At 63.2% G+C, this 17,541-nt stretch overlaps 1 protein-coding gene across 6 annotated transcripts in view; it reads right to left on the bottom strand.

Annotated features, from left to right (window-relative positions):
• Positions 1 to 390: 390 nt before the first annotated feature.
• Positions 391 to 17,541, bottom strand: part of SBF1 (SET binding factor 1) — an 88,225-nt gene continuing 71,074 nt past the window's right edge. For 3 of the 6 annotated variants that reach the window (XM_075141058.1, XM_075141081.1, XM_075141089.1), the window contains 26 exons: positions 17,370 to 17,438; positions 16,660 to 16,818; positions 16,221 to 16,480; positions 15,769 to 15,941; positions 15,474 to 15,547; positions 15,167 to 15,362; positions 14,577 to 14,704; positions 13,220 to 13,395; positions 10,973 to 11,112; positions 9,532 to 9,739; positions 9,190 to 9,386; positions 8,947 to 9,084; positions 7,864 to 7,956; positions 7,477 to 7,554; positions 6,670 to 6,854; positions 6,392 to 6,568; positions 5,637 to 5,738; positions 5,369 to 5,554; positions 5,118 to 5,244; positions 4,902 to 5,032; positions 3,946 to 4,179; positions 3,612 to 3,722; positions 3,216 to 3,427; positions 2,925 to 3,012; positions 2,691 to 2,822; positions 391 to 2,520 (listed from right to left, as the gene is read on the bottom strand). In XM_075141058.1, coding sequence (XP_074997159.1) covers positions 2,422 to 2,520; positions 2,691 to 2,822; positions 2,925 to 3,012; positions 3,216 to 3,427; positions 3,612 to 3,722; positions 3,946 to 4,179; positions 4,902 to 5,032; positions 5,118 to 5,244; positions 5,369 to 5,554; positions 5,637 to 5,738; positions 6,392 to 6,568; positions 6,670 to 6,854; positions 7,477 to 7,554; positions 7,864 to 7,956; positions 8,947 to 9,084; positions 9,190 to 9,386; positions 9,532 to 9,739; positions 10,973 to 11,112; positions 13,220 to 13,395; positions 14,577 to 14,704; positions 15,167 to 15,362; positions 15,474 to 15,547; positions 15,769 to 15,941; positions 16,221 to 16,480; positions 16,660 to 16,818; positions 17,370 to 17,438 — 3,873 coding nt within the window. In that variant the 3' untranslated portion in view covers positions 391 to 2,421. The remainder of the gene's footprint in view (positions 2,521 to 2,690; positions 2,823 to 2,924; positions 3,013 to 3,215; positions 3,428 to 3,611; positions 3,723 to 3,945; positions 4,180 to 4,901; positions 5,033 to 5,117; positions 5,245 to 5,368; positions 5,555 to 5,636; positions 5,739 to 6,391; positions 6,569 to 6,669; positions 6,855 to 7,476; positions 7,555 to 7,863; positions 7,957 to 8,946; positions 9,085 to 9,189; positions 9,387 to 9,531; positions 9,740 to 10,972; positions 11,113 to 13,219; positions 13,396 to 14,576; positions 14,705 to 15,166; positions 15,363 to 15,473; positions 15,548 to 15,768; positions 15,942 to 16,220; positions 16,481 to 16,659; positions 16,819 to 17,369; positions 17,439 to 17,541) is intronic. The other 3 variants (XM_075141064.1, XM_075141072.1, XM_075141074.1) reach the window with 3 other exon arrangements.

Raw genomic sequence — 17,541 nt, 5'->3', positions numbered from 1 at the left:
AGCCTGAGGCGTAACCCCCGGCTTTTCCCAGGGAAGAGGTTCTGCTGCAAGACCAGAGCCCAGAAAGGGACTAACTCACCCGGGCAAACCAGCACAGCTGAGCCGTGGCGACACTGGGCTCATCAAACCGAGTCCCTTGGAGAAGAGTAAAACTTGACAGACCAAGCAAGAGGGGTAGGAGAGTGCGGCCTCGCAGCGCAGGACAAAGGTCCTCGTTTGCCACGGGCAGCGCAGGGACCAGCGCAGACTCTGCTCGGGCCCGTCCCTGGTGCTGTGCCAGCCTCTCGCCCTTGAGGCTCCGTCTCTGCAAAGCGGGGGACAGGCCCGTCCCCTTGGGACAGGAGCTGAGCCCACGTCCCGTGATAGCGGTGGCAGTGAAGCAAAAGGGTGTGTCATATTAATTTTTTTATTAAATTCAGTTAGTTTTCTCTTTATATAATAACCTTTTTCCTCTAGGCACAATACAATACAAGGACTCTGTATGTTTGACACAATGTACAGAAACTTCAATAATCTACAACTGCTCAGGTAAGTTACAAAAAACCTCCATGTTACACCAGCTACCTGCCACAGCCATTATTGTACAATAAAACAAAGAGGGGAGCCGGGGGTTAAGACTGTACAAAGATCTCTGCACTGAAATAAAACATTGTACTCCTTTAAAAACAAGACAGGTAGACGAGCTGGCCGAGCTTGCGGGGAGGCAGGAGGGTCGGGCCCCAGCCGGCGCGGGGGCTCTGCCGGGCGGGGAGGGCTGCGGAGGCCGGGTCCTGTCCAGCGGCCGGATGGCAGCAGGTCCTGAGCGACCTTGCAACGCCTCTGCAGGTTTCCCGGCAAGCGACCCTCGGGTGGAGCGGGGCCAAACCCCCCCGCCACGTTCACACCAGTGCAGGGGAGGGGTGAGGTGCTGCAGGATCCGTTTCTGTACCGAGATTCCCCCTTTGCACTGACACTGTGACAGCAACAAGCAGGGAGGTGGCAGCGGGTGGTGGGACGCGCGGTCCCCAGCAGCGCTGCGCTGCTGCAGGGCAAACCTGCCCTCCCGCGGGGCCGAGGGCTCCTGCCGAGACCCCTCTGCCAAGGGCTGGGCCTGACAGCGCGGGCAGAGCACAAGCACGGGGGGCTGGGGGCTCGGGGCGGGGAAGAGCCCCGAGGCGGTGGGGAGAAGCGGGCAGCGCTGTGCGGTGCCCTCCGAGGTGCTGCCCCCTCCGTCCCACAGGAGGGCGCGGGGGGTGACCTGTGCAAAGAGACCGGGTGGCACCTGCCAGCGCTGCTGTGCCAGCCGCATCCCAGCCCTGGCGTCACTGCCGGCGGGGACCCTTGGCCACAGAGGCCCCCGCTGCAGCCGAGCAGGAGCCCTCGGTCCCAGGGGCTGGGCTGGTCCTCTCCCCAGGCAAGGGACTGCGCGTGCTGAGCGGCGAGAGAGGGGACCTCAGCCGGGTGCCGAGGAGGCTGCAGCATTTGGCACCTCCCGCGGGAACGTGTCCCCCCGTGACAGCGAGCCTGACTGCGGAGGTAGAGCCTGTGCCCCAGCCAGGACAGGGAGCCCCTTTGTCACACTGGGAGCAGTGGCCACATCCACGTCCCCTCCTGAGACACAGAGCCCAGCGCCTGCAGCTACAACTGCCAACATCCCCGGGCAGGCAGCAGCCGTGCTCACGTGTTCCTGTGCAAGTCCGGGACAGCCGAGGCTCAAGGGCTGGGACGTGCTGCCCGCTGCTGCCAGGGGGACGCCGGCCGGGCAGGATGGTCCCAGTGCTCAGGCGAGTCACCTCCAGGAACACGGGCACCCTGAGCTGCAGATCCCCAGATCCAGCAAGATGGGAGCAGAGCCCAGGACACGCACAGGCCAGCTACTGGACCACAGGGCAGCGGCACCAGGTCAGGAAGGAGCAGGGCTGCTTGTCCCCATGGATGCTCTGGCAGACATGCAAGCCGTGGGGAGGACGAGGCAGGCAGGCAGCTCCTGCTTTCTCCAGCAGCACGGGGCGGGTGGAGGCGAGGGGCACCCTCTCCTGCCGGCTGACGACACCCCTGCTGCCGCAGAGAGCTGGAGCGGGGCCGCCCGGCGCGGGAGGTGCAGAGAGGACACACAGTAATTACAGGGCTCAGACAGGCCTGGGAGGACAGAGCAGGACAGGCTCCCGCCCGCGCCCCCAGCCTGCTTCAATGCGAAGAATTCCTCCACTACACAGTCCCACCATAGTGTAACGTACTGGTCCTGCCCCGCTGCCGCCTGGGGGGTGCGTGGCCGCGGGCTCCCCAGCACCGCACACCCGTGGCAGACGGGAAGGCAGGCCGTCTCCTCCGCTCCAGTCAGTCACAGCCCCGGCTCGGACGTGAGCCTGGGCACTGCCTCTGCTCCGCGTGCTGGGGCCCGGGAGACTCTGTGCCTGGAATAGAGGCTCCTCTGAGCCAGTCTCACGCGTCCGACAAGCAGCTCTGGATGCGGTCGATCCACTGCTGGGCTAGCTGCACATCCTGGGCGCAGAAATTGTAAACTCGTTTTGTCGTCTTCAGCTGCAGGGGAGGAGAGGGGAGGTGAGCGGGGCCGGGCAGCTGCACCCGGCGAGCCAGCAGCACCGCAGCCCCTGGAGCCTGGTGCTGCCGGAGCAAATGGCTGGGCTCCGCGGTGGGGCCACGGGCTGCCGAGCTCCTTTCCCTAAGGTGCAGCTCTGTGCCACACTCACATCGAAGAAGGCTTTCTCGTCCACCGTCTTGGGGGCCCCCATGGTGGGGGTTCCTGGGGTGATGGACTCCACCTCGGCCAGATCAATGACCCCTTTGCACTCCGTGTCCATCCGGCTGTCGTAGTACCGCAGCTGCAGGGAGAGGTCCCGCGTGCGTCAGAGCTCAGGCAGGGAGGGAGGGAAGGACAGACCCCGGGGCTCACCCGCCCCTCGCCGTGCCCTGCCCCGCAGTACCTGGTGTTTGGTTTTATCCAGCACGAACCAGCGAGGCTTCCACGGCTTCATGAAGGCTCCTTTCTTGTACAGCGACCCCTCGTAGGACCTGCAGGAGCCAGGCAGCGCGTTAGGGTGGAAAGCAGAGAGGGGCTGAAGGGCAGTTCGGTCTGTGCCATCCCAGCGTCAGCGGGGACGAGAAGCGATCGGGGTCCGCGCTCTGCAGACCCCACAAGCCTTCACCCCTCCCCAGAGAGGGATCCCCCTCCCAGCGTCACCGGCAGCCCCCGGCGCCCTGAGCCCCCCGCCTGCCTGTTCTCGCTCTCCGACATCTGGAACTGGCTGTAGAGCGTGCTGGTGCTCTTGCGGCCGCCCTGCTTCCCGCTGGAGGGGGTGGAGGTGCTGCTGGTGTCGCTGTCGAGGCTGAGGTTGAGGGTGGAGCCCACCCCGCTCTCCTGCAGGTACACGCCCAGCGAGCGCCGGTGGTGGGAGAGGCCGGAGGACATCAGCAGGGAGCTGGGGGTCTGCGGGGAGCAGAGCACAGTGTGAGGGGGAGGATGGCCCCGCGCCCCTTGGGCACACCCAGCCTGGGGGCCGAGCACCAGCACCCCTCCTCGGCCCCAGGCTGTGGGAGCAAGTACCCACTTCGGTCAGGGCGCCCTTGGGCAAAGCCAACGCTGGCACCCGTCACACAGCCCCCAAACCTACCCGGCTGCCCTCCTGCCGCGCCTCGGTGCGCTGGGAAGCTTTAACCTTGTCCCATGTGTCCTTCCAGCGCTCTGGGACCTGCCCCAGCTCCATCTCCAGGTTGTGCAGCTCCTGCAGGGGGATTCAGGCATCATCCCAGGAGGGGACAAGACCCCTGGGACCCCATGGGACCACTATCCCTGTCCTGGGGACCCGACCGACTCCAACCCTGCCACAACCCTGTCCCACTGTGTGCGCGGGGCAGCGTCCCACCCGTGGGGTCATGATGGGGAGCCCAGGCCAGGGCCAAACCCAGAAGCAATGCACAGATGATGCCGCCGCCAGCTGCGCTCACCTCCAGCAGTTTGGAGATGGCGTCGGGCTCCACGCGGCTGCGGTTGTCGTAGCACGGCCAGATGATCTTGCGCTTCGTCTGGGGGGCACTGGTGTCCTGCCGATCCGCCTCCTCAACGTGCTCCGGCTGCCCCTGCGCCAGCTCCCAGTCATAGGAGGGGCCCTCGGAAAGCGTCTCCTCCGTATAGTAATCCCATACCTTCAGGTTGGAAATGTTGCTGTACGGCCTTAGCACCTGTGGAAGAAGCAGGGTGATGCTCAGGAAGGGCAGCAGCGTCCAGGCAGGGCACGTCCCTGGCCATGCTGCAGGGACAACCTGTCCAGATGGGAAATGAGTCCCTTCACAACACGCTTTCCCCAAGGGCGATGCTTTCTGACCAGTAACAAGCGCAGCTGAGGCTGGAAGGCTGCGGGCTGGTCAGGAAAAGGCGATGCTGGGCTGGAGAAAGGCAGAGCTGCTCCCAGCTTTGGCCAAGATGGAGCCCAGACCAAACGAGAGCCCTGAGCAGCTCGGCCGCATGGGCAGAGAGCAGCCCCCTGCGCTGCCAAACAGCCGAGGCCACGTGCCAGAAGCTGCCGCGTCCTCCCCCCGAGGAAGGACGTTCCCAGCTTGTGGTGGTGAAGAGCCCAAGATGAGACCCTGACAGCTCCAGCTCGGGACCTCCTGCAGCCTCACCTACGGCCCCCCGACTCCTCCGCAGGGACTCAGCTCACAGGGGCCTGACTCTGCTCGTGCCCCCGAGGCGGCAGGCACCCTCCCCAGGGCCCCGGTGCGGCAGCCGGGCAAAACCACTCAGGTGGGCAAACGCCATGGTCCAGCCGACATGGGGCTGCTCGCTCGGCTCCACGCGGGCGAGAAGACCCCGGGGTGCCCCTGGAAAGCCCCGTCCGAGCCCGCTGCGGCGCGCGGGGGTTGGGCTGGGCTGGGCTGGCCCAGGGCAGGAGCAGAGCTCTCACCTCCCCATCCTCAGGGGCATACATGTAGTTGAAGAAGATGGGGGCTTTCTTGTTCAGCCGGTCGATGTAATCCCAGATGGACTTGTAGACCTGCTGGCTCTTCCGCTCGCCCTTCTCCTCGTAAAGGAGGCCTGCGGAGAAGAGAGCGGGAAGGGGCATTATTTGGGGCAAGGCACTGGGCTGCCGTCCGCTGTGGGCCCCGCGCACTGCCCTCACCCAGCTCGATGCGCTCGTAGTCCGAGTCCAGCAGGAACGTCCGGAAACGGTTGGAAATGTAGTGGTAGCTGAGGAACTTCAGGTAGTACTGGCTGAACTCGAACTCCATGGGGAACTGCAGGTGGATCTGCAAGGAGCAGCACGGGTGAGAGCTCCCGGGACCCAGACACTGCAGGCTGGCTCTGGACCTGCTCCCCGCTGCACAAGGAGCCAACCAGCCCCGGTGCAGAGCCGGCGCGCTCGGAGCTCACCTGATGTACGCAGTCCAGGAACTGCAGGAAGATGGGGGCAAAACCGCTGCTCTGGCCAGCCAGGGTCTGGGCGCCGCGGTGGCTGAAGCGGTGCCCGAAGGACAGCCACTCCTTCTCCACGAGCAGGCGGAAGCCCTCCAGCGTCCGGTAGTAGGGGTCCGACAGCAGCTGCACCAAGGAGACCACCTGCAGGGACAGGGGGGCTCGAGATGCTCGTGGGGAGACGCCCACGGGCAGCCGTCGCGTGTGGCAGCTGTAGGGCTCCTACCTGCGTGGTGATGTCCCAGCCGTCCTCCAGACTGACCAGCACGGAGGAGCCCGTGTCCAGGAGCTCCACCACCAACACCGAAATCTGCAGGATCTTATGGATCTGCCAGCGCAAGGGCCAAGAGTTACTAGGGTGCAGGAAACTCATTTGCTGGACATTGTGCAAAGTGACCCTTTCTCCTGGAAGCGGGTGAGCCAAGTGAAGCAGAGCACAGGGGTTACGCGGGGCCACGACACACAACCCCCACGCTCAGACACTGAGCAGCACCCTGCGTCTCCAACGGCAGGGCCGGAGAGGCAGAATCGCCACATCACAGCAGAGCCGTGGGTCCTGAGCAGAGCCGTGGGCCCCTCGCTCCCTCCAGCAGCCAGAGGGTCCAGTCCCACAGCAGCTCCGCAGCGGGACCAGTCTTGCAGAGCAGCAGCCACCGGGGTCACCCCGGCTACTGCAGGCACCGCCTTGCACCGACCCCTTTACGGAGTTCTGCCATCCCCCAGGTCCTGCCCTGCTCCCCCAGCCGGCGGCTGCCCCCGACACGCACAGCTCACGTGCAGCACCACGGAGCAGTACTCCCGACCGTTTTATTCTCGTTCCTCGTACCAACCTTGCTCCCTTAGCGTCCCCACTCCGTGCCACAGCGATGCTCTGGAGGGGGCACCTGGACGCCCACTCTCACTTTGCCAGGAGGTAAGAGCACATGCCCTCCTACCGCGGGGACGGACCTGGGCCCCTCCAGGCTTTGGGTGACAACTGACCTGGGACAGCCACTCGGATTCCTCCAGGGACCGCAAGTAGGCGACGCTGGGGTCCGTGGAGGGGCAGCCGGGCACGCAGGCCTTCATCAGCTTCTTGAAGCTGGCCTTCACCTGCCGCACGTCGAACACCTCGATGGGAACCACCTCCCAGTGCTGCAGCGGGTCCGGTTTCACCCCCTGAGGGAGGAGAGAATCAGCGCCGTCCAGGGAGACGCCCGAGCAGACCCACCGCCACCCCTGTCCCCCCCGAGGAGGCTGTCGCCAGGCGTCGGGGTTACCTTCAGCTGCGACTTGTCCCCGATGATGTAGAGCGAGGCGCGGTGCTGGCGCAGGAAGCTGGCCTCCGAGGGGGTGCCGTTGTGCTGGGCACCCAGCAGGTCCTTCCCAGCCAGGCGCGACCCAATCTCCATGTTCAGGGCGTAGCTGCTCATGCGCCCGCTGGCTCGGATGCTGCCCCACTTGCCTGCAAGACAGCTGCCGTCAGGCTGGGGGTCCCCGGCTGGCTCGCGGGCTGCGCTGGCGTCCGCGTCCCCCCGGCCGGGCTGGCGCGGGGGCGAGCAGCGGGCAACGAAAGCCGAGCTGCCGCCGCCCCGCAGCCCAGCGCCCTGGGAGCACATGCCGGGAAGATGCTGGGAACCAGGTTTGCTTTTGCTCCTTCTCCTTGCTGGGTGCCGTAGGATTTCCTGCCCGGTGGATACGGAGACCAGCCCTGGCGGCTCCGCGTCCCATCACCTGCGCAGCCGCACCGTGCTCCTGCCCCAGCCCTGTGCCCGCACCGCCAGGACCTGCCCCTTCCCGGCCAGCCAGACCCTCTCCCTGGCCACCACCACCCAAGCACCAGCAGATGCGCAAGGAGCCTAAAGCAAACCTGAGAGGACGTTGCGGGATCAGCTGGGGACCGGCCCGGTACTTACCGCTGGCACCGCGAGCTGAGCGAGCCAGTGACATGCTCAGTGGAGGCGTTAGCGGGCTGAGGTGGGGTGTTACTGGGGCATTAGTCGTGTGAAGGGTGGGAGTGTGTGTGGGGGGGGTCAGTCGGTCAGGTTAGCACCCGGGTGGTGGTTAGGCGGCCGGCGGTACCGTACCTCGGGGCGTCTCGCGGCCCTTCGCCGACACGCACTTGGGGGTGGAGAGAGTGATGACCCTAGCTCTGTGACCGAGCCCTGAGAGCACAGGACGAAAGCAACCTCAGCGAGGGCACCGGGGCGAGGAGGACCCACGCTCTCGCTGGGCGGAGGCGGGCCGGGCGGGAAGAGGCGCCCGGGGACCCGGACGGAGCGACTGGAGCAATGAGTGGGATGAACGAGATGGCTCCGGGGTGCTGCAGCAGGTCCCTCCCTCCCTCCCTGCAGCTGCCCCACGGCAGAGAGCTCGGGGGGAGCAAAGGGGAAGCATCTACTCTACAAGAGCTGCCCCGAGCCAGGGGCCTTCGCGAGGCCCCCACGAGGCAGCGTTCACTCGCACGTCCTCACCTCCGCGGCTAATAGTACCGGGCCCATCGTCCTTCCCTCCCATCACCTGCTTCATGAGCGATCCCAGCTTAGGCTGTCTCTTGTCGGAGAAATCTGTAGCACCAACAAAACGTCAGCTCTCGGCCTCGTTGTGCTGCTCCAGAGGGGCCCTCCCGCCTTGCCTCCCCACAACTGCTTGGGAGGGAGGGGAAGGGGCCAGAGAGAGAAAGCAGCAGCAAGCAGGAGCGCCTGGGGCCGGGACCAGGAGGCCAGCATGCGGGAAACACCCTCCAGCTGGAGCCACAGCGAAAAGGCACCTGGTGCAGCAGTGCGAGCGGGGGCTCGACCCCCCCGCAGCTCTGCCCCAGGCGCTTCGCACCGTGGGGGATCACCCAGGCACTGCCGCAGCTCTGCGGCTCCCTCGCCACCACGCCAGGTCCCACCGCTGCTCTGACCCTCCCTCCTTCAGCCACGGCTCTGGACACGTTCCCCCACGCCAGGGGAGAGGCCTCGGAGGGGCTTTCGGCAAGTCCTCTCCTTCCCAGGCTGCAGGGAGCCCCTGGCTGGGTTCCCCCACGGTCCCTCTGGCCCCCGGACACCTCTGCAGCAGTGATGGGGTGGAATGGCTGGGACAGAGGACGAATGACACCGGAGCGCGGCAGGGCAGCGACGGGCAGCTCTGCCCCAGCAGGAAAGGGCAGGCTGCTCGAGAGCAAGGGAGGCAGAGACTTACCGAGGCTTCCCGCAACAGACCCCGAGCACCGCTGCCCGCTGCGCCGGGGTGCAAACGGTGCCGGGATCTCAGCTGGCGGGGTCTGTCCCCGCCAGGTCCTCAGCGAGCGCCTGGATCCGAGCACACTCTGGGGCTCCCAGTGCTCGCAGCTCCCAAAACCCGTCCCCACCCCCAGCCACGGAGCTGGGAGCTCTGGAGAGCACGCTGGGAAGGCTCTGCTGCCTCCTCTGACGTGGCAGACCAGGGACAGCAGCTCACCTGGCTGCCCAGGCTCTGGGACGGACAGCACGACCCGCGGCTGGGCCCCACGCACGCGAGCATGAGCCCTCCTGCGTCCCCGCCGCGCTGCAGCCTGCGACCGAGCTCCTCACCTGAGCTGCTCATGTGCGCGGAGGTGAAGCCGCTGAGCGTGTTGCGCCCGCTGGCGTCGGCGTAGTGCGGCATGGAGTTGATCACAGCCTGCAGGTACTTCTCCTGCTCCAAACTGGTGGAGTCCGTCTGCGAGGGGCCTAGGAGGAGAGCCGCGAGCATCACCGCTCTGCCGCGAGACCCGAGGAGGGGTCTGCAGCCCGCTCCCGGCACGGGCGCTGCCCAGGGGCGGAGGGGACGGGCACCTGCGGTGGGGGCGTTCTGGGACTTGAAGAGGCCCACGACGCCCTTGCCGTGCAGCCCCCCCGAGCGCAGCAGCACGGCCTTGGTGCGGGAGTTTCGCCAGCACACCACGGGGAAGCGGTTCTGGCGGTAGCAGCGGGAGATCCGCTGGATCGTGTTGTCCTGGATGCTCTGTGGCACGATGAGCAGCCCGGGGTAGCTGCAGGAGAGAGCGGAGGCTCTGCAGAGCCCAGCAGGGTGCAGCACGAGCCCCCCCACAGCTCCCACAAACCAGGAAAGACCCCTGCTGTCCTCTCCTAGCCTTGCAGAACCCCCCCCTCAGCCGCGGCCCCGCTGAGGCTCACCTCCGGCAAATGGCGTACATGCGGTTCACGGTGGAGATGCGGAAGGGCTCGTTCTTGGAGCGGGTGAGGCTGCTGCTGAGGGTGCCCAGCCCCATCCGCTGGTAGTCGCGGCAGCAGGCTCGCTCCACCAGGTGGTTGATGGTCATCTTGTCCGAAGGTTTGATGGTGGTGGTGGGGGTCAAAGTGCTTCTGTCCATCTCCTCAGACACTGCGGAGACAAAGGGGAGTCTAGGTCGGCCCTCGGCACAGACACGGCATCCCACGTGCGGCTGGAGGAGACGACCGGGCTGGAGGCATGTCCCAACCCAGCGGAGACAGGAGCTCCCTCCCACCACCTTCACCTGAAAGGGCTGGGCACGGGGCACGGGGCGAGAGCCTTTTCTTGTGAGGTTAAAAGCACAAAGAAAAGTCAGCTGCCTGGGTGCTGACGTTAGAGCAGATTTCGTTGGTGCTTTCACATCACTTGATACCACTGAGAGATGAGCGACAGCCCAACACAGATCTGTCCAGAGCTGCTCCATGACACTGGTCTCATCTCCTCCCTCAGAGGAGAGCAACCTCCTGGGAGAGGGGGGCAACAGGGGCAAGACCCTGGCTCCAGCGAGGCCTTCAGCCGGGACACTTCCATCCAGGCAAAATCACTGTCAGGTGGACACAACCCTCGGTGGCTGCCCTCCGCAGGCGGCTTTCCTAATGCTCCTAATGCACTTCCTAATGCCAGAACTGGAGGACAACAATGGATCTCAAAGGCGTCTCTTCTGGGCCTGAATGCAGCTGGTGGTTTTGCTAATAACTTAAATGATGGACACAGTGGAGGCTCGTAACGTTTGTGGCAGACCTCGAGCGGAAAAGCGCTGCAAACAAACTGGGGAGCAAACAAAAGGAGCAGAATCCAAAGTATCTCGGTGAACAGAAGGAAAGATCCAAAATCAGCCACGTCCAGTCTGCCGGACCAGCCCCACACGCGGCAGGAGGGGCTGTCCCCGCAGACACCGCTCCCCACTGAAACCCTAAATCCCATCCACCACGTCTTCTCTGACAGGCCTTCCCACCTGGGAAGGTTGTAATCTTCAACGCAGAGGACTCCTGTCCCTTCCAGTCCTTCGTTACTCTCAAACCAGTCAAGCTCTGCTCGTGTCTAACTTAACCTCCCTTGCTGCAGCTTAAATCTGTGACTTTTTATCTGAGGAGCCGAGGCCACAGACCAAAGAACTCCCTGTTCTCCGCAGGGCTCGCGAGGTATCAGAAGTATGTTGAGCTGCCGACTGGCCACCACCAGTGGACGAGCACTGACCATGGTGGCAGTCCTCTGCACCAGGGAAGCTCCCACGCCTGCTCCCCCGCAGTGACGGCCGAGACCTCTCCCAGCTGGAAGATGCTCCTGCTCCAGCAAACGCCCCGCTCCCCACAGCCTCCCTTCCCTGCTCAGTGTGCTCCCAACCTGAGATCTCATCCTCGTTGTCCTCTGGGAAGTGCTGGCTGCTCCGCTGCTCCCACATGGGCGGCGTGTATTTCTTTCGCGTCACATACTGGCGGCCGATTGTTTTCTTGGCGTTTTTCACCAGGTTTTTGGAGAGTGTCCTGGAACCAGAGAAGAGGTTGAGGCCAGCTGACACCACCTCCCGCACGTGCGTGACCACAGCCCAGCGCGGCCAGAAGAGAAGCCCCTGAAGGGTTAGAGACACCAACACTCAGTGACACCGAGAGCAAAGCAGAGACAGGAGCATCCCTCACCACCGGCTGCAGGCACGGGGTCAAAGTCACTGTCACCACAGGAGGGGAGATGTCACTTGCCAGCTCCCCGGCAGGGAGGAGCCGATTCCTCAGCTGTAGGAGGGCGCCAAGCCAGAGGCAGAGCCTGCAGCGCTTGCCTTTCCCTGAGGGCACCCGGCTGGACGGGGCAGCCAGGCTGAGCAGGCGCCCCAGCCTCCCGACCCGAGGGGAAGCCAGCCTTGCCCCGGGCTCCAACGCCAACACCTCCGCATCGGAGCTCCCACAGGCAGCGATCTGGCTCGTCCCCGGAGGAGGGGGGCTCCTGCTCATGGCAGGGGCCAGGGGATCCACCGCAGGGACGCTGCCAGCCCAGCCTCCTCTCGGGGCAGCTTGCGGAAGGTGACCTGCTCAATGCCACGTAAGGGACAGGGAGAGCGCAGCTGGGCTCAGCCACTCCTGAGGGCAGCCCGGGAAAGCAGGGAAGGGAGACCTTCCAAAACCCACGGGTGATTAGGCTGCATGGTCAGAACAGACTCCGCATGACGGAGCTCCAGAAGGCGGGAATTCCTGAAGGCAGGAATGGCCTTGCGCTCATCACCATCTCGGTGAGCCCCTGGGCTCAAAGGGGAACAATTGAAGGAGATGCGGGATATGCATCAGCCAGGGAAGGGGCCACGTCCAACCCAGGATTACAGCTACGCAGATGGAAGATCTCTAGAAGTTCACCTTATCAAGTCAGGGGCCAAAGGGAGACTAGGAGGTGGCTGGTTTTGCTTTGCAAAGCAGACGGTGAGGGAATCCAAAGGCTCCCTACATTTACCACGGGAGGGTAAGTCTTAGGACCGAGGAAGAACGTTGTCCTGAGAACAAAGGTGGCTAGAAATAGGAGGGCTTTCTAACTGGAGGAACAAGATTTGCAGATAGTGTGGGGCACTGGAAGCAGACTTGGAGGGAGGTGACAAAGCACATCTCGCAAGTTCAGACAGACTTCCGAGACTGTGCCCAGGCCCGGAGCTGGGCCCGGCAGCTTTACAGGTCTCTGGAGGTTAGTGGTGCAGGCACAGCTCCCTCAGCACGTCCTGGGATCCATCCCAGCGCCGTGGAGCACCAGGATGACTGACCGCCCGCCTCCGGAGGCCACGCTGCTGCGATGGTGAGAGCGCGCACCCCAAACCTGAACGCCAGACCAGCAGCCTGGAAAAGGGCATTCCCGAGTGACGAGCCCACAGCCCAGGTGCATGCAGAGCAGGTGAGAAGAAACCCTGGGAGCAGTGAAGGCTGCAGCCTGAGCCAATGCCACCTCGCAAGCTCCCGCCCAGGGTGAAGGCATCTTACGTGGTTGAATGGCCAAGGTGCCCAAGGGACATGACCCCCACTGTCAGGCCCTGGAACATATCGGTCACCTGCTGGGAGCTGAGTCACAAACACACGGGAGAGACGCTTAGACTCCAGGGCACACCAAGCGCGAACACAGAGGCAACCAGACCCCAGCGCTACAGCACTGCTCAACCTAGCCACCGAGCGCAGGAGCAGGGTCTGGCCGCAGGTCAGCACCACGCAGAGAGCTTTGCCGCTGCCCCGCAGCGCTCCCCGTCCTCCGGCACAGCAGAGCCTGCTCTCTCGTGCCCACTGGAACCTCTCCCGTGAGACGCCTCCTTGGGCAACGGGGCAGGGAATGCCACCGAAGCAAAGACCCCGCTTCCCACGTTTGACCGCTCCTCTGCGCGGGGTTAGGAGATGGCTGCCGGACGTGCAGCACGTCCCCTCCCTCGCCAAGTGGAGATCCCGTGCAAGGAGAGGTCTAGCAAGGCAGGCTCAGGGACCTCCAGCTCAGGAGTCTGTGCCCCAGCCTTCCTCGAGTGACCCTGCCCAGCGGCAATCTGCTGGGTGGGCTGGAGGCGGGAGAGGAGAAGCCCTGCAGTGCCTGGAAGGGGCAAGCGCAGCCCACGTGCTGTTCTCCCCGCGGCACGGGTACCTGAGCGAGGGGTTCTTCTCCTTGGCCTTGGGCTGCATGGCTTGCTTGGGTGACTGCCCCACGGTGAAGGCGAAGGTGCCACGCACGTGCTGAGGGTAGCGCAGCTTGTGCAGGTGCTTCCTGAAGACCTCGGCGCTGTCTGAAGCCACCTCCTCATCGAAGGCAATCTTCAGCAACTGCAGGAACAGCGGAGGGCAGGCTGAAGGGTCGGTCACGGCGTGCTCAGCACAGCTGGGCCAGGGGACTGGGAAGGGCTCTTCCCACCGGCTCTTCCCACTGCACAGGGCAGAGCTCAGATCCTGGTCGGGAGCAGGGACCGCAACGGGCACAGGCCAGGCTGCCCTGTCTGTCCCCCCGGGCCAGTTACTCTGTCCCACACTCCTTCCTTCTGGAGACCGGCACTGCTGCTCCTGTGATGTCCCCAGTGCCCGGTCACTGCGGCTCTGAGTGTGCAAGACGGGCAGGAAGGAGCAGACGGCGGTTTTAGGTGCTCTCCTCCCAGCATTGCTCTACCTCCACAAGTCTCTCAAAGATGTAAAATGCTGAATAACTGCTCGCGTTGTGACATCTCTCCCTGCTGTACTTCTCTCCCCAAAACCTGCTACAAGGTTTTGCAGAACCACCTCCCAGGGTGCAGCGTGGGGACATCTCACACCTCTACAGGGCTCCAGCAGACACTGGAGCAGCTGGAAACGAGCACCCAGCTAACGAGCGAGAAGTTGCTCCTGCATACAACAGGACTGCAGCTGGAGCACCTCCCCTGTGGGGACAGGCTGAGGGAGCTGGGGTTGTTCAGCCTGGAGAAGAGAAGGCTCCGGGGAGACCTTACTGCAGCCTCCCAGTACTTAAGTGGGGCCTACAGGAAAGATGGGGAGGGACTCTTCATCAGGGAATGTAGTGATAGGACAACAGTTTTCAACTGAAAGAGCATAGACTTAGATTAGATATTAGGAAGAAATTCTTTACTGTGAGGGCGGTGGGACAGTGGAACAGGTTGCCCAGAGAAGCTGTGGATGCCCCCTCCCTGGAATTGTTCAAGGCCAGGTTGGACGGGGCCTTGAGCAACCTGGTCTAGTGGAAGGTGTCCCTGCCCATGGCAGGGGGGTTGGACTGGATGATCTTTAAGGTCCCTTCCAACCCAAACCTCCCCTGCGTCCCCCTGTCACTTGCTACAGAGGTTGTCTTTGGTCCTCTCAGGAAAACTACCCCCAAACCACGTCAGCCCGGGCAGCGAGTGCCTCGTCCCAAGGGATGATGCCAGCCATGGCCACGTACCTGCTGGGTCTCACCAGCAACGTGCTCCTCAGCTGAGACAGTGCAATGCAAAGGAGCCACCCACAGCCCCACATGGTCTCACCTGGAATGTGCACGAGCGCAGCTGCAAGCCCTCCTGGATGAACTGATCCACCTGGGCCTGGATATTGATCTTCTTCTCTTTGGTCAGTGAGGCAATGGGGAAGGATCGGATCACCACCTGCTCCCCCACTGGGCACAAGCATGGGAACAGGTTAGCCACAGCCCGCTGCCTCAGCCCAGCACACGGCCAAGCCACACCGGACCACCCTCGGTGGCCATCACCACAGAGACCCCCGTAGAATAAGGCGGCCAGAAACAGGTTAAGACATACTACAGCCAGCCCATGGCGACTTGTAGATGATGCCTAGGATGGGCAGGAGTAATTTATCATCTACCAAAGGTGGAGAGCAAGAACAAGCACCCCTTTTGTAGTACCGGGAGCAAGCACCAAGCTTGGGGTGGCTGTGGCAACCCCCAGCAAGGCCCAGGGCTGGCCGGTCACTCACCCAAGGCAATCACTAGCGGCCCTTATCATCAACTCCTGCAGCAAGATGAGCTGCAGCCACTGCTCCAGGAGAGCTACCAGCCACCTCCTCCCCAGGCATTACCAACCCCTGAAGACAGAGGATGTGGTGCGCACAAGACCCTTACCCAGAGGGTCCGTGGGAGTGCCTTTGAAGATGATGCGGTAAGTGGTGAGGAAGATGGCTCCTTCCGCGGGGAGGAGAGGTGGACCACCAATATTCCCTCCAGCAGCTTCTTCCCGTCCATCAGGCATGAGGTACACACGGAGCCCCTCCATCACACACTCCTCACCCACCAACAGGTTGGGGCGCAGCAGCTTTGGCTACAGGGATGTACAGCAGGAAGTTCAGGCCCATGCAGACTGCAGAAGGGGACTTGACAGCCCCACACAGCACCAGAACCTTCCCTGCCACTGCGTGGGCCAGGTCCCTACCTTCTGGATGGGAGGAAGCCTCTTGCTCTCCCTGTGCACCGCATCCAGTGTCTCGATGTGCATCTGCACGATATCTGTGGACAAATGTGAAGTTAGAGGCTGCGAGCAAAGTCCTGTCCTACGCACCACCCAGCGGGCTGCCAACCCGCCCCGTAGCTCTGTGTGTGCCTTCTCTTGGCCTTCCCACTGCTTCTGGCAGAACCATCCCTTGAGCAGGCCCCTGAGCTGGTCCGGAAGAATCCCCAGTGAGCTCACACGGCCACCCATTCCCCAGCACTGCTGCAGCGCATATTACCAGGGATCATGACGTGCAGCCCCTTGAGGTGCTCGTTGGTGACTCCACTCTCCGTGCAGACTTTGTCCACAAAGCGGTTGATGAATCGCACCACGTAGTTGGCCACGTCGGAACTCTCTGCATCCTCAAATCCACTTTCTGTGTCATAGCTCTCAGCCACGCTGCCAGCGATGCTGCCGTACAGGAGCAGGGAAGAGTTAACCCAGGACATCTCTCCTCTGCTGTAACCCATGCCAGGCAGAGCCCAAGGGAGTTTCTACTCTTGATACGAACCCAGGAGAGCTCCCACTCTTGATATGAAACACCTCTGGCCACCGCAACCTGCATCAATCCTGACGGCAGCCGAATGACCCAGATGCCCCAGGCACCACCCCAAGGAGCTCCCGTCCCCAGTTCAGGCTGCCCTGGTGTCCCCGCAGCATGGCCCTGCCAAGCTTTCCAGCCCTGCTTACCTGTTGGTGACGAAGCTGTTGCTGACACTCTCCACGTCCCCCAGCCCAGAGCTGCGCAGCAGGCGGTTCTTGCTGGTGTCGAGAGGCAGCAGCAGGTAGCTCATGCGGTTGGCGTAGTGGATGGCCTGGCTGAAAACAGTGCTCTCCTCCTTCTGGATCAGCTCCTGCTGTTTCTCTCGGCTCATGGTGGGCCAGAGCCTCAGCTGCTCCGATGCTATCTCCAGGGCAGACTTGGCTTCCTGTGGCCCCTCCGCGCTCTCCTGAAGGAGTTGGGAGACGTCAGTTGTCTGCATGGGCAGGAGACCTGCCAGCCTTCACCCCACTGTTCCCACAGGAATCTCCCAGAACCAGGATCCCTTATCAGCCCGTGGACCTTCGGGGAGAGCTGCTTCCACGCAGTGGCTCTCCAGGGACACTGGCACCGTTGTCACCTCCTCACCTCATCCGTGTGGTTCTCCTCGTTGTTGTCCAGGTACAAGGCTCGGATGTGGTTCTGCACATCGCAGTAGAACATGGCCTCCCAGAACTGGATGTTGGTCCACACCACGTGCTCCTGCACACAGCTGTAGGCAAACTGCGTGATGCCCGGGCTCAGTTTCTGAGGAAGCAGAAGGTGGAAGAGAGTTTCATACAAATATGGCCTTTGTGCCAAGTTCTCCTTTCCAGGTAATCCTTGCTCTAGCCTGTTGCTGGGAAAGGCAACGTACCCTTGGGCTGGCAGGAGGGACTCTTGCATCAGAGCTGCTCCAAGCATTCCTTGCAAACTCCTCTGAGATTTGCCCAGCACCCACCCACAGCCCCACGGGCCTCACGCTACAGACGCTTTATGGGAGGCAGAATTTTACGTCAGCCCAGCTTGACCGACAGATCAAGCTGGCACTTCAGAGCAGCCCCAGTTTCTGAGCAGGTGTTCCAGCCATCTTGGGACCCTTGGGCCCAGAGACCGGCGCAGCCAGCCTGGCCAACCTTGCGAGTGGTTGGAAGCTCCTGAACAGGACCCTCCACTCGGAGAAGCACCGAGGGGACAATCTGCCCTCAGCCTGGCTGCAGCGCTGGCTCTCGGCCCTTCAGGCTGCCGGCCTCTGCGGCCTGCAAGGAGTTCTGCGCCTGCGAGGCTGCATGGGGGGTCAGGATACTGCTGATACTCACCCGGCAGAAAGCGGTGACCAGCGGCAAGAGAGCGGCTGCAATGCCGTGCTCGTCCATGGCAGTGCAGTCCTGGGGAAGAGAGCGGAGGTTAGAAGAGATTCACTGCAAGACCCCCAGACCTACGCCGATCCCTGCACCATGCTGTCTCCCACAAGGGAGACAAGCTTCCTCC

Source organism: Calonectris borealis, chromosome 1, assembly GCF_964195595.1.
Source record: "Calonectris borealis chromosome 1, bCalBor7.hap1.2, whole genome shotgun sequence".
In the NCBI taxonomy this organism is placed as follows: Eukaryota; Metazoa; Chordata; class Aves; order Procellariiformes; family Procellariidae; genus Calonectris; species Calonectris borealis.
Note: the sequence above shows the minus strand (reverse complement) of the source record. Positions and strands in the feature narration are given on the sequence as shown.